Below are 13,688 nucleotides of genomic sequence, written 5' to 3' on the forward strand. Positions count from 1 at the left end.
TACTCTGTACAGTGCTGCAGAAGATGGCAGTGCTATATAAATACATAATAATAATATGGTAGGACATTAGACTATGACTATGGCAGGATTAGAGTGTGAGCTCCTCTGAGGACAGTCGGTGACATGACCATGTACTCTGTACAGTGCTGCAGAAGATGTCAGTGCTATATAAATACATAATAATAATATGGTAGGACATTACACTATGACTATGGTAGGATTAGATTGTGAGCTCCTCTGAGGACAGTCAGTGACATGACCATGTACTCTGTACAGTGCTGCAGAAGATGTCAGTGCTATATAAATACATAATAATAATATGGTAGGACATTACACTATGACTATGGTAGGATTAGAGTGTGAGCTCCTCTGAGGACAGTCAGTGACATGACTATGTACTCTGTAATGTGCTGCAGGAGATGTCAGTGCTATATAAATACATAATAATAATATGGTAGGACATTACACTATGACTATGGTAGGATTAGAGTGTGAGCTCCTCTGAGGACAGTCAGTGACATGACTATGTACTCTGTAATGTGCTGCAGAAGATGTCAGTGCTATATAAATACATAATAATATGGTAGGACATTACACTATGACTATGGTAGGATTAGATTGTGAGAAGCAAGGGTCTTGTTCACACTGCTTCCCTGAACCACAACCCTGACGTTTGTAATAAATAGACAGGCTTATATGGAAGTCTCACTTACTAGTGGCACTGGGCTGCTGTACTTGTAGGCTGGGGAGTTTTCAGTCACTCCTTTATCCGGCTGTCTCTGGGCTGCTGCAGGGATGTCAGCTCTTACCTGAAGTGAAGAAGAAAGGATAAAATTCACGTTTTATTAATGCTATAAATAATAATAATAATGCCGTCACACATGGGTCATGTGCAATACACCCGCAGCATGACTTCCAACGGAGGAAGCTGAAGAGGGCACCGCGGCGGGCACAGCGGACAGGTAAAGTATAAATGGAGGAAGCTGACGAGGGCATCGCGGAGGGCACAGCGGACAGGTAAAGTATAAATGGAGGAAGCTGACGAGGGCACCGCGGCGGGCACAGCGGACAGGTAAAGTATAAATGGAGGAAGCTGAAGAGGGCACCGCGGCGGGCACAGCGGACAGGTAAAGTATAAATGGAGGAAGCTGACGAGGGCACCGCGGCGGGCACAGCGGACAGGTAAAGTATAAATGGAGGAAGCTGAAGAAGGCACCGCGGAGGGCACAGCGGACAGGTAAAGTATAAATGGAGGAAGCTGAAGAGGGCACCGCGGACAGGTAGAGTATAAATGGAGAAAGCTGAAGAGGGCACCTCGGAGGGCACAGCGGACAGGTAAAGTATAAATGGAGGAAGCTGACGAGGGCACCGCGGCGGGCACAGCGGACAGGTAAAGTATAAATGGAGGAAGCTGAAGAAGGCACCGCGGAGGGCACAGCGGACAGGTAAAGTATAAATAGAGGAAGCTGAAGAGGGCACCGCGGCCGGCACAGCGAACAGGTAAAGTATAAATGGAGGAAGCTGACGAGGGCACCACGGAGGGCACAGCGGACAGGTAAAGTATAAATGGAGGAAGCTGAAGAGGGCACCGCGGCCGGCACAGCGGACAGGTAAAGTATAAATGGAGGAAGCTGAAGAGGGCTTAGCGGCGGGCACAGCGGACAGGTAAATTATAAATGGAGGAAGCTGAAGAGGGCACCGCGGCGGGCACAGCGGACAGGTAAAGTATAAATGGAGGAAGCTGAAGAGGGCACCTCGGAGGGCACAGCGGACAGGTAAAGTACAAATGGAGAAAGCTGAAGAGGGCACCTCGGAGGGCACAGCGGACAGGTAAAGTATAAATGGAGGAAGCTGAAGAGGGCACCGCGGCAGGCACAGCGGACAGGTAAAGTATAAATGGAGGAAGCTGAAGAGGGCACCGCGGAGGGCACAGCGGACAGGTAAAGTATAAATGGAGGAAGCTGAAGAGGGCACCGCGGAGGGCACAGCGGACAGGTAAAGTATAAATGGAGGAAGCTGACGAGGGCACCGCGGCAGGCACAGCGGACAGGTAAAGTATAAATGGAGGAAGCGGAAGAGGGCACCGCGGCGGGCACAGCGGACAGGTAAAGTATAAATGGAGGAAGCTGACGAGGGCACCGCGGCGGGCACAGCAGACAGGTAAAGTATAAATGGAGGAAGCTGAAGAGGGCACCGCGGAGGGTACAGCGGACAGGTAAAGTATAAATGGAGGAAGCGGAAGAGGGCACCGCGGCGGGCACAGCGGACAGGTAAAGTATAAATGGAGAAAGCTGAAGAGGGCACCGCGGAGGGCACAGCGGACAGGTAAAGTATAAATGGAGGAAGCTGACGAGGGCACCGCGGAGGGCACAGCGGACAGGTAAAGTACAAATGGAGGAAGCTGAAGAGGGCACCGCGGCGGGCACAGCGGACAGGTAAAGAATAAATGGAGGAAGCTGACGAGGGCACCGCGGCCGGCACAGCGGACAGGTAAAGTATAAATGGAGGAAGCTGAAGAGGGCACCGCGGAGGGCACAGTGGACAGGTAAAGTATAAATGGAGGAAGCTGAAGAGGGCACCGCGGCAGGCACAGCGGACAGGTAAAGTATAAATGGAGGAAGCTGAAGAGGGCACCGCGGAGGGCACAGCGGACAGGTAAAGTATAAATGGAGGAAGCTGAAGTGGGCACCGCGGCAGGCACAGCGGACAGGTAAAGTATAAATGGAGGAAGCTGAAGAGGGCACCGTGGCGGGCACAGCGAACAGGTAAAGTATAAATGGAGGAAGCTGAAGAGGGCACCGCGGAGGGCACAGCGGACAGGTAAAGTATAAATGGAGGAAGCTGAAGAGGGCACCGCGGCCGGCACAGCGGACAGGTAAAGTATAAATGGAGAAAGCTGAAGAGGGCACCGCGGCGGGCACAGCGGACAGGTAAAGTATAAATAGAGGAAGCGGAAGAGGGCACCGCGGCAGGCACAGCGGACAGGTAAAGTATAAATGGAGGAAGCTGAAGAGGGCACCGCGGAGGGCACAGCGGACAGGTAAAGTATAAATAGAGGAAGCGGAAGAGGGCACCGCGGCAGGCACAGCGGACAGGTAAAGTATAAATGGAGGAAGCTGAAGAGGGCACCGCGGTGGGCACAGCGGACAGGTAAAGTGTAAATGGAGGAAGCTGACGAGGGCACCACGGCCGGCACAGCGAACAGGTAAAGTATAAATGGAGGAAGCTGAAGAGGGCACCGCGGCCGGCACAGCGGACAGGTAAAGTATAAATGGAGGAAGCTGAAGAGGGCACCACGGAGGGCACAGCGGACAGGTAAAGTATAAATGGAGGAAGCTGAAGAGGGCTTTGCGGCGAACACAGCGGACAGGTAAAGTATAAATGGAGGAAGCTGAAGAGGGCACCGTGGCGGGCACAGCGGACAGGTAAAGTATAAATGGAGAAAGCTGAAGAGGGCACCGCGGAGGGCACAGCGGACAGGTAAAGTACAAATGGAGGAAGCTGAAGAGGGCACCGCGGCGGGCACAGCGGACAGGTAAATTATAAATGGAGGAAGCTGAAGAGGGCACCGCGGCGGGCACAGCGGACAGGTAAAGTATAAATGGAGGAAGCTGAAGAGGGCACCGCGGCCGGCACAGCGGACAGGTAAAGTATAAATGGAGGAAGCTGACGAGGGCACCACGGCCGGCACAGCGGACAGGTAAAGTATAAATGGAGGAAGCTGAAGAGGGCACAGCGGACAGGTAAAGTATAAATGGAGGAAGCTGAAGAGGGCACCGCGGCGAACACAGCGGACAGGTAAAGTATAAATGGAGGAAGCTGAAGAGGGCACCGTGGCGGGCACAGCGGACAGGTAAAGTATAAATGGAGGAAGCTGAAGAGGGCACCGCGGCCGGCACAGCGGACAGGTAAAGTATAAATGGAGGAAGCTGACGAGGGCACCGCGGAGGGCACAGCGGACAGGTAAAGAATAAATGGAGGAAGCTGACGAGGGCACCACGGCCGGCACAGCGGACAGGTAAAGTATAAATGGAGGAAGCTGACGAGGGCACCACGGCCGGCACAGCGGACTGGTAAAGTATAAATGGAGGAAGCTGAAGAGGGCACCGCGGACAGGTAAAGTATACATGGAGGAAGCTGAAGAGGGCACCGCGGCGGGCACAGCGGACAGGTAAAGTATAAATGGATGAAGCTGAAGAGGGCACCGCGGAGGGCACAGCGGACAGGTAAAGTATAAATGGAGGAAGCTGAAGAGGGCACCATGGAGGGCACAGCGGACAGGTAAAGTATAAATGGAGGAAGCTGAAGAGGGCACCATGGAGGGCACAGCGGACAGGTAAAGTATAAATGGAGGAAGCTGAAGAGGGCACCGCGGAGGGCACAGCGGACAGGTAAAGTATAAATGGAGGAAGCTGAAGAGGGCACCATGGAGGGCACAGCGGACAGGTAAAGTATAAATGGAGGAAGCTGAAGAGGGCACCTCGGAGGGCACAGCGGACAGGTAAAGTATACACGGATGAAGCTGAAGAGGGCACCGCGGCCGGCACAGCGGACAGGTAAAGTATACATGGATGAAGCTGAAGAGGGCACCGCGGCGGGCACAGCGGACAGGTAAAGTATAAATGGAGGAAGCTGAAGAGGGCACCGTGGACAGGTAAATAGAGATGGCCCGAACGGTTCGCTGGCGAACTTCGGGTGGTTCGCCTTCGCCGGTGAACTTTCCGGGAAGTTCGATTTGCCCCATAATGCTCTATGAGGGTCAACTTTGACCCTCTACATCACAGTCAGCAGGCACATTGCAGCCAATCAGGCTACACTCATCCCTGGAGCCACTCCCCACCTTATATAAGGCAGGCTCCGCTGGCCATTACACTCACTCGTGTGCCTGCAAATAGACAGAGTAGGGCGAGCTGCTGCAGACTTTCTCCTAGGGAAAGATTAGTTAGGCTCTTGGCTTGTTAGCTTGCTCCTGGCTGAATCTTATTGCTTTAATAGCACCCCTCATTCAACAGCTCTTTTCAGAGCTAATCCTGTTCTTGTGATCTATTTTTTTTTCTTCTGTGTGTCAAACTGACACTTGTGTTGCATAGACAGCCTTGATAATTCATACTGTGTGTGTGCCACTGCCAGCGGCCCAGCACATTTAGTGACTACCTGTGTGTGTGACAGGGAGCTGCACATTGTACTACCCAGTACTGCATATACCTAATACCGGTTGTGTTTAGGTAACCCACCTCATCACTGCATATACCTACCTTTGTGTTCAGTGAACCCACCTCACTGCATCTAACTACCTTTTGTGTTGAGTGAACCCACCTCACTGCATATACCTAGATGTTGTATTGAGTGAACCTACCTCACTGCATCTAACTACCTTCTGTGTTCAGTGATCCCACCTCACTGCATCTAACTACCTTTTGTGTTGAGTGAACCCACCTCACTGCATATACCTAGCTGTTGTGTTCAGTGAACCCACCTCACTGCATATACCTAGCATCCCCCCGAGATGGACAAAATGGACAAACCAGGTAGAGGAAGAGGTAGAGGCAGACCCAGAGAAAGGCCACCTGGCACCGGCAGGTCTGTGCGAGGTCGTGTTGATGTGATTTTGTGTGGCCCTGGCCCAAAGTACAGTGTTTAGAAGAAGGCACGTCCCATCACTTCCCAAGATTGTCAGGACGTGGTTGACTATTAAACACAGAACACCTCATCTCCCGCAGCCACCAGCACTAGTGTACAAGCACCACATCCACTGCATTTGACACTTCGCAGGAGTTATTTGGTGTGGAAATCACTGATTAACAGCCAATACTGCTACAACAAGATGAGGGCGCTAAGCAAGTTACACCACCTCATACGTCTGAGTTAGGTGGCGATAGTATGGACGTAACGTGTAAAGAGGGGGATGATGAAGTACCTGATGTCTGAGGAAAGCAAAGCTGGGCAGGAGGATTATGATGACGATTATACGGATGCCACGTATGTTCCCAATAGAGGAGATGACCAGGGGGACAGTTCAGAGGGGGAGCCAGAGAGGAGTAGGAGGAGACGAGTCCATGAAAGAAGCAGAGGGAGTTCGTCCTCAGAAACAGCTGGGGGCAGTGTCCGGTGCCATGTATCGCCAGCTATGGACAGCCAGCCAACATGCCCTTCAACGTCAGCTTCTGATGCCACCATAGTGCCATCACCCCAGGGGGGCTCAGCGGTTTGGACATTTTTCAACGTGTATGTCTCAGATCAGAGCAAAGCCATCTGTTCTCTCTGCCTCCAAAAATTGAGCCGTGGAAAGGCCAACTCTCACGTAGGGACAAGTGCCTTACGAAGGCACCTGGAGAAAAGGCACAAACAGCAATGGCAAGAACACCTGAGGAAAATCAGCACCCAAAAGAGAAACCACCCTCCGCTTTCTCTTCCTCCTTCAGGTGCAGCGTATTCAGCCGCTTTCTCTCTTGCACCTTCACAGCCACCCTCCTCCACACCGCCTCTGCCCTTGAGTGGTTCCTGCTCCTCTGCCCACAGTCAGGTGTCCGTGAAGGAAGTCTTTGAGCGGAAAAATCCAATTTCTGCCAGTCACCCTCTTGCCCAGCGTCTGACAGTTGGCGTGGCGGAACAATTAGCTCGCCAGCTATTACCATACAAGCTGGTGGAGTCAGAGGCTTTCCGTAAATTTGTGGCCATTGGGACACCGCAGTGGAAGATACCAGGCCGCAAATATTTTTCAAAAAAGGCCATACCCAAACTGTACCGTGCAGTTGAGAGGCAAGTGGTGTCATCTCTTGCGAAGAGCGTTGGGTCAAGGGTCCACCTGACCACGGATGCCTGGTCTGCCAAGTACGGGCAGGGCCGCTACATTACGTACACAGTCCATTGGGTCAACCTAGTGACTGATGGCAAGCAGGGAGTAATTGGCTGCGCAGCAGACCAACTTGTGACACCTCCACGGCTTGCAGGCAGGCCTCCTGCCACCTCCTCTCCTTCTCCTCCTGCTACATCCTCTTCGCTGTCATCCTCCTCCTCCTTGGCTGAGTGGCAATTCAACTTTAGTGGTGCTGCCATCTCCTCCTCTCCAGCTACACAGCCCAATCTCCCCAGAGCCTACGCTGCATACCAGGTACGACGGTGTCACGCCATTTTAGACATGTCTTGCCTCAAAGCGGAGAGTCACACTGGACCAGCTCTCCTGGCTGCTCTTAACAAAGAGGTGGAGCAATGGCTGACCCCGCACCAGCTGGAGATCGGCAACGTAGTGTGTGACAATGGCAGCAATCTCCTTTCCGCTTTGAATTTGGGAAAGCTGACACACGTACCCTGCATGGCACATGTGCTGAATCTGGTCATGCAAAGATTTGTGTCCAAGTACCCAGGCTTAGAGGACGTCCTGAAGCAGGCCAGGAAGTTGTGTGGGCATTTCAGGCGGTCTTACCCGGCCATGGCACGCTTTGCGGACATTCAGCGGAGAAACAACTTGCCGGTTGTAACGATTGGTGTCAGCACGCAGAGAGAATCTGATTATTGGTGATCTGCAGTATCACCAAGAATGCAGATATATACCTGATTATTGATGATCTGCAGAATCACCGATAATACAGATATATTGCTAACCTCTGGACACCTAAGGTATGTGAGTGTTTGGTGTAACAGTAATACTTTGAGTAATGCACCTGTGAACAGGTGATAGCAGGCAGTATGAGCAATACTGCTGTTGAGAGAACAGGAACCTTCCAGCAGCCTTAGACTCTCCAAGGGGCGGAGTCAGGCTGGATAGTAAGAAGATTTCAATGCAAGAAAAGTAAAGTTCCAGCACTCTTAATAAGTGGCAGCAGGAGATGTGGACTGGACCTGAATTCACTGTGTCGATTGTAAGTGTACGTCCTGTGGAAAGGCGTGCAGAGGCTTAATAGCAGACAGCAAACTTGTAAGGAGTAGAGAGGCAAGGTGAAGCCAGCACTGCGATTTAAAATTTTTAATGGAGTAATGGATTGTAAAAAGCACTTACAGTCAGCATTCGGTCGGATGCAATGCGGATGTGGTGGGCGCCAGGTCTAGATCCCCCTGCGGACGTCCGTTTCGCGCGTCTAGCGCTTGTTCACCGCAATGGGGCAGAGATGGGGGCGGACTGTTTCAGCGTGGATGAAATACCCATGCTACGGCAGCACTTCCGCCTACGTCAGCCAGTCACGCCCCCTGTCTCCATGGCAGCCAACGACGCCCACTTGCCCCGTGTAGAGGACCAGCGTCCCGACACCCAGGCAACCAATCACCAAGACGTCTTTGGCCATCTTCTCTCTGGCCTCTCTCTCCTCTCCCGGCTTGAGTTTGTTTTTAATTGTTTCTATGTGCAATGCCTACTGATTGGTTGCCTGGGTGTCGGGACGCTGGTCCGCGCCGTCACTGCCCGTACTCCTAAGTTCTTTAGCCTCTAATACAGTAGGCTCTTAGCGTGCGCACTTATGTAATGTGCTCATGTTTACACTTTAAAGCTGGGCGCTGATTGGCCCGGCGGTGCGCCCCGCCTTCCCATGCTTCCACCCACTTAGTTACAAGGACGCTTCACGTCCTCTACACGGGGCAAGTGGGCGTCGTTGGCTGCCATGGAGACGGGGGGCGTGACTGGCTGACGTAGGCTGAAGTGCCTCCGTAGCATGGGTATTTCATCCACGCTGAAACAGTCCGCCCCCATCTCTTCCCCATTGCGGTGAACAAGCGCTAGACGCGCGAAACGGACGTCCGCAGGGGGATCTAGACCTGGCGCCCACCACATCCGCATTGCATCCGACCGAATGCTGACTGTAAGTGCTTTTTACAATCCATTACTCCATTAAAAATTTTGAATCGCAGTGCTGGCTTCACCTTGCCTCTCTCCTCCTTACATGGATAGCAAGAAGACCCGGTGGCTAGTGACCCTGGAAGATGGGCGTCACAAGCAGGTCTGGAGACTAACACAAATGATAATGCAATTCCCTAGTCTTGGGTGCGAGGTCCGTGGTCTCAGCACCCTGGAACTAGTCTGGAGTATAACACAAATGATAATACAGTTCCCTAGTCTTGGGTGCGAGGTCCGTGGTCTCAGCACCCTGGAACTAGTCTGGAGTATAACACAAATGATAATACAGTTCCCTAGTCTTGGGTGCGAGGTCCGTGGTCTCAGCACCCTGGAACTAGTCCAAATTATAACACAAATGACAATACAGTTCCCTAGTCTTGGGTGCGAGGTCCGTGGTCTCAGCACCCTGGAACTAGTCTGGAGTATAACACAAATGATAATACAGTTCCCTAGTCTTGGGTGCGAGGTCCGTGGTCTCAGCACCCTGGAACTAGTCTGGAGTATAACACAAATGATAATACAGTTCCCTAGTCTTGGGTGCTAGGTCCGTGGTCTCAGCACCCTGGAACTAGTCCAAATTATAACACAAATGACAATACAGTTCCCTAGTCTTGGGTGCGAGGTCCGTGGTCTCAGCACCCTGGAACTAGTCTGGAGTATAACACAAATGATAATACAGTTCCCTAGTCTTGGGTGCGAGGTCCGTGGTCTCAGCACCCTGGAACTAGTCTGGAGTATAACACAAATGATAATACAGTTCCCTAGTCTTGGGTGCGAGGTCCGTGGTCTCAGCACCCTGGAACTAGTCTGGAGTATAACACAAATGATAATACAGTTCCCTAGTCTTGGGTGCGAGGTCCGTGGTCTCAGCACCCTGGAACTAGTCTGGAGTATAACACAAATGATAATACAGTTCCCTAGTCTTGGGTGCGAGGTCCGTGGTCTCAGCATCCTGGAATTAGTCTGGAGTATAACACAAATGATAATACAGTTCCCTAGTCTTGGGTGCGAGGTCCGTGGTCTCAGCACCCTGGAACTAGTCTGGAGTATAACACAAATGATAATACAGTTCCCTAGTCTTGGGTGCGAGGTCCGTGGTCTCAGCATCCTGGAATTAGTCTGGAGTATAACACAAATGATAATACAGTTCCCTAGTCTTGGGTGCGAGGTCCGTGGTCTCAGCACCCTGGAACTAGTCTGGAGTATAACACAAATGATAATACAGTTCCCTAGTCTTGGGTGCGAGGTCCGTGGTCTCAGCATCCTGGAACTAGTCTGGAGTATAACACAAATGACAATACAGTTCCCTAGTCTTGGGACCGAGGTCCGTGGTCTCAGCACCCTGGAACTAGTCTGAATAATAATACAATGATAAACAAAAGTAATCTGGCTCAGTGTGAATTCCCAGGTCCACCTGGTTCAAACACACTGTAGGATCTGACTATGGTCTGAATGCTTCCACGTAAGTGTTCGCAATGGCAGACAACCAGCAACTGGCAAGCAAGCTATATATATAGTTGCAGGACTCTGCCGCCCCGCCCGAGCCACTCAGCCAATCAGGAGTCCAGCAGGAATCAGCTGATCGTCCTGATCAGCTGATCCATCTCCTGCTGGTATAAAGGTCCTGACTTCTGGCTCGCGCGCGTAGTTCTCCATCCAGGTGCACTAACAGACCCAGCCACACCAGATGCACGCCAATGCGTGCAAACCGCCGCGTTGGACGCGGAAACCGCCGCCTTGCTGGCAGTACATGCGGCGGTTTTTCCGCGATCTATCACAGTATCAGACGCATGCTGCTGCCTACAAACCGCCGTGCTGGACACGGAGCCAGCCGCCTTGCTATCAGTACAGGCGTCGGCTTTTCCGCGTTTTCTCACACCGGTGAGACGCTTGATATGTGATAGCCCGACTCGCTGGAATTCCACCCTGCTCATGTTCTCTCGCCTGCTAGACCAGGAGAAAGCCGTCACCCAGTACCTGTACAATTACAGTAGAAGGACACAATCTGGGAAGATGGGGATGTTGTGGCCCAACAACTGGACACTGATGCGAAATGCATGCAGGGTCATGGAGCCCTTTGAGGAGGTGACCAAACTGGTGAGTCGCGATGAGGGCACCATCAGCGACTTGATCCCCTACGCCTACTTCCTGGAGCGTGCCGTGCGTAGAGTGATGGATAAAGCTGTGGAGGAGCGTGAAGAAAAACAGTTACGGCAGGAAGAGTCGTGGGAGCAATTTTCATCCGAACCAGATGTTTCCTCAACACCTGCGGCAGCACAGAGGGGGGAGGAGGAAGAAGAAGAGGAGTCGTGTGGAGAAGAAGAGGAGTCAGACTCGGATGATGAGGAAGGTGTTTCTGTGGAGGAGGAAGAGGCGGCAGCAGAAGAACAACCGCAGCAGCCGTCACAGGGGGCTTGTGCTGCTCCAGGTTCCCGTGGTATTGTTCGTGGCTGGGGGAGGAAGAGGACTTAGGTAACGTCACTCAGGAAGAGCAAGAAGAGATGGATAGTACATCTGGATCCGACTTTGTGCAGATGGCCTCTTTCATGTTGTCCAGCCTGTTGAGGGACATCCGTATCAAAAAACTCAAGGGGAATGACCTGTATTGGGTGGCCACGCTACTGGACCCTCGGTACAGACACAAAGTGGCTGACCTGTTACCAATTCAACAGAAGGCGGAAAGGATGCAGCACTTGCAGAACAAGCTGGCAATGATGCTTTACAATGCGTTTAAGGGTGATGTGACAGCACAACGCAATAAAGGTACCACTGGCAGTAATCCTCCTCCTCCCATGTCTACGCAGGCAAGGACAGGACGCTCCAGCAATCTCATGGTGATGTCAGACATGCGGACATTCTTTAGTCCAACGCCTCGCCTTAGCCCTTCCGGATCCACCCTCCACCAACGCCTGGGCCGGCAGGTAGCCGACTACCTGGCCTTAACTGTGGATGTAGACACTGTGAGCAGCGACGATGAACCCTTGGTCTACTGGGTGCGCAAGCTTGACCTGTGGCCAGAGCTGTCCCAATTTGCCATCCAACTTCTCTCTTGCCCTGCCACAAGCGTCCTGTCAGAAAGGACCTTCAGTGCAGCTGGAGGCATTGTCACTGAGAAGAGAAGTCGCCTAAGTCACAAAAGTGTTCAGTACCTCACCTTTATCAAAATGAATGAGGCATGGATCCCGGAGGGCTACTGCCCGACCGAAGACTAAGTCAGTCCCCACACACAGCATCTCTGCCTGCAGGCCGCTTGCCTTCTCCGCCACCACCAACAGGGTCCAGGACTCTAGGCGGATTCCTGAATTTTTAAGGCCGCGGCCGCTATACTAATTTTTCTGGTGCGCGTACATGCCTGCCTAATTTTTCTGGCTGCACTGCGGGCGGCTGCAACAAAAAAACAAAAGGCATGTACATGTACCCATCCCCCTTCGTGATCATTACCTTGCCGCGGTGAAGGGGCTTGCGTATCACAATGAAGCAATGACCGCCGGCTATTTAAATGTGTCTCGGGGGGGGGGGGGGGGGGGTGGCACACCAAAGATAATAAGATCATTGCTTCATTGTGGTCAGACCAAATTTGATCAGCTGGACAGTCACTGTTGTTCTATCATTGAGCTACCACAGCCCGGTGACCATATGGCCTGGAAAACCGCCACGGCCTGCACTCTGGCCACGGTGCTCACCAGTCCAGCACGGCCATCACTACGCAAACAGCTGTTTGTGGTGCGTTACACAGTGAGTTTGGTGTGTCAGTGTGAAGCAGTACTCTAATTACACTCCCTGATTGATGTATACACATGCAAGATGTTTGAAAGCACGTTAGGCCTGCAATTTAGCATTCAATGTGATTTTTGCCCTTAAAACGCTGCTTTGCGTCAAATCCAGATTTTTCCCCGGGACTTTTGGCGTCTATCCCACTCCGCCATGCCCCCCTCCAGGTGTTAGACCCCTTGAAACATTTTTTCCCTCACTTTTCTGGCCAGCATAAGTGTTTACATTTTTCAAAGTTCGTCTCCCCATTGAAGTCTATTGCGGTTCGCGAAAGTTCGCGCGAACCGAAACTTCCACGGAAGTTCGCGAACGAGGTTCGCTAACTGAAAATCGGAGGTTCGCGACATATCTTCAGGTAAAGTATAAATAGAGGAAGCTGAAGAAGGCACCGCGGAGGGTACAGGGGACAGGTAAAGTATAAATGGAGGAAGCTGAAGAGGGCACCGCGGAGGGTACAGCGGACAGGTAAAGTATAAATGGAGGAAGCTGAAGAGGGCACCGCGGAGGGCACAGCGGACAGGTAAAGTATAAATGGAGGAAGCTGAAGAGGGCTCCGCGGCGGGCACAGCGGACAGGTAAAGTATAAATGGAGGAAGCTGACGAGGGCATCGCGGAGGGTACAGCGGACAGGTAAAGTATAAATGGAGGAAGCTGAAGAGGGCACCGCGGAGGACACAGCGGACAGGTAAAGTATAAATGGAGGAAGCTGAAGAGGGCACCGCGGAGGACACAGCGGACAGGTAAAGTATAAATGGAGGAAGCTGACGAGGGCACCGCGGAGGGTACAGCAGACAGGTGTGCACGGGGGGCACATTTACACTAGAGGGCAGCGGTCACATTCGTCCTGATTTTACACGCAGTTACCGCCGTGCACATATCGAGCATATCCGCCTGAGATTTGCCAATATGTCAGATTGATATATATCACCAATTTCGGCTTGAAATTGGTTACATTGTCGATTGGGCATGCTGTTAGCGGAATTGGATGGTGGCTCGGCCACCAAGTAGAGTTGATGTTCAGGCACGTTCCGGCATGCAAGTGACAGTCTCACTCTGGTGGGAACCTTGTTATTATAGGGTTATTATAGGGTTA

The 13,688-nt window shown here is 52.1% G+C and overlaps 1 protein-coding gene across 7 annotated transcripts in view; it reads right to left on the minus strand.

Moving 5' to 3' along the window:
• The window catches only part of HMGXB3 (HMG-box containing 3), a 205,552-nt gene that overhangs the window by 139,050 nt on the left and 52,814 nt on the right, over positions 1-13,688 (minus strand). For all 7 annotated transcript variants that reach the window (XM_068278426.1, XM_068278430.1, XM_068278428.1 and 4 more), the window contains exon 9: positions 714-809. In XM_068278426.1, the coding sequence (XP_068134527.1) occupies positions 714-809 (96 nt within the window). The remainder of the gene's footprint in view (positions 1-713; positions 810-13,688) is intronic.

This window comes from Hyperolius riggenbachi, chromosome 3, assembly GCF_040937935.1.
Source record: "Hyperolius riggenbachi isolate aHypRig1 chromosome 3, aHypRig1.pri, whole genome shotgun sequence".
NCBI classification, from domain to species: Eukaryota; Metazoa; Chordata; class Amphibia; order Anura; family Hyperoliidae; genus Hyperolius; species Hyperolius riggenbachi.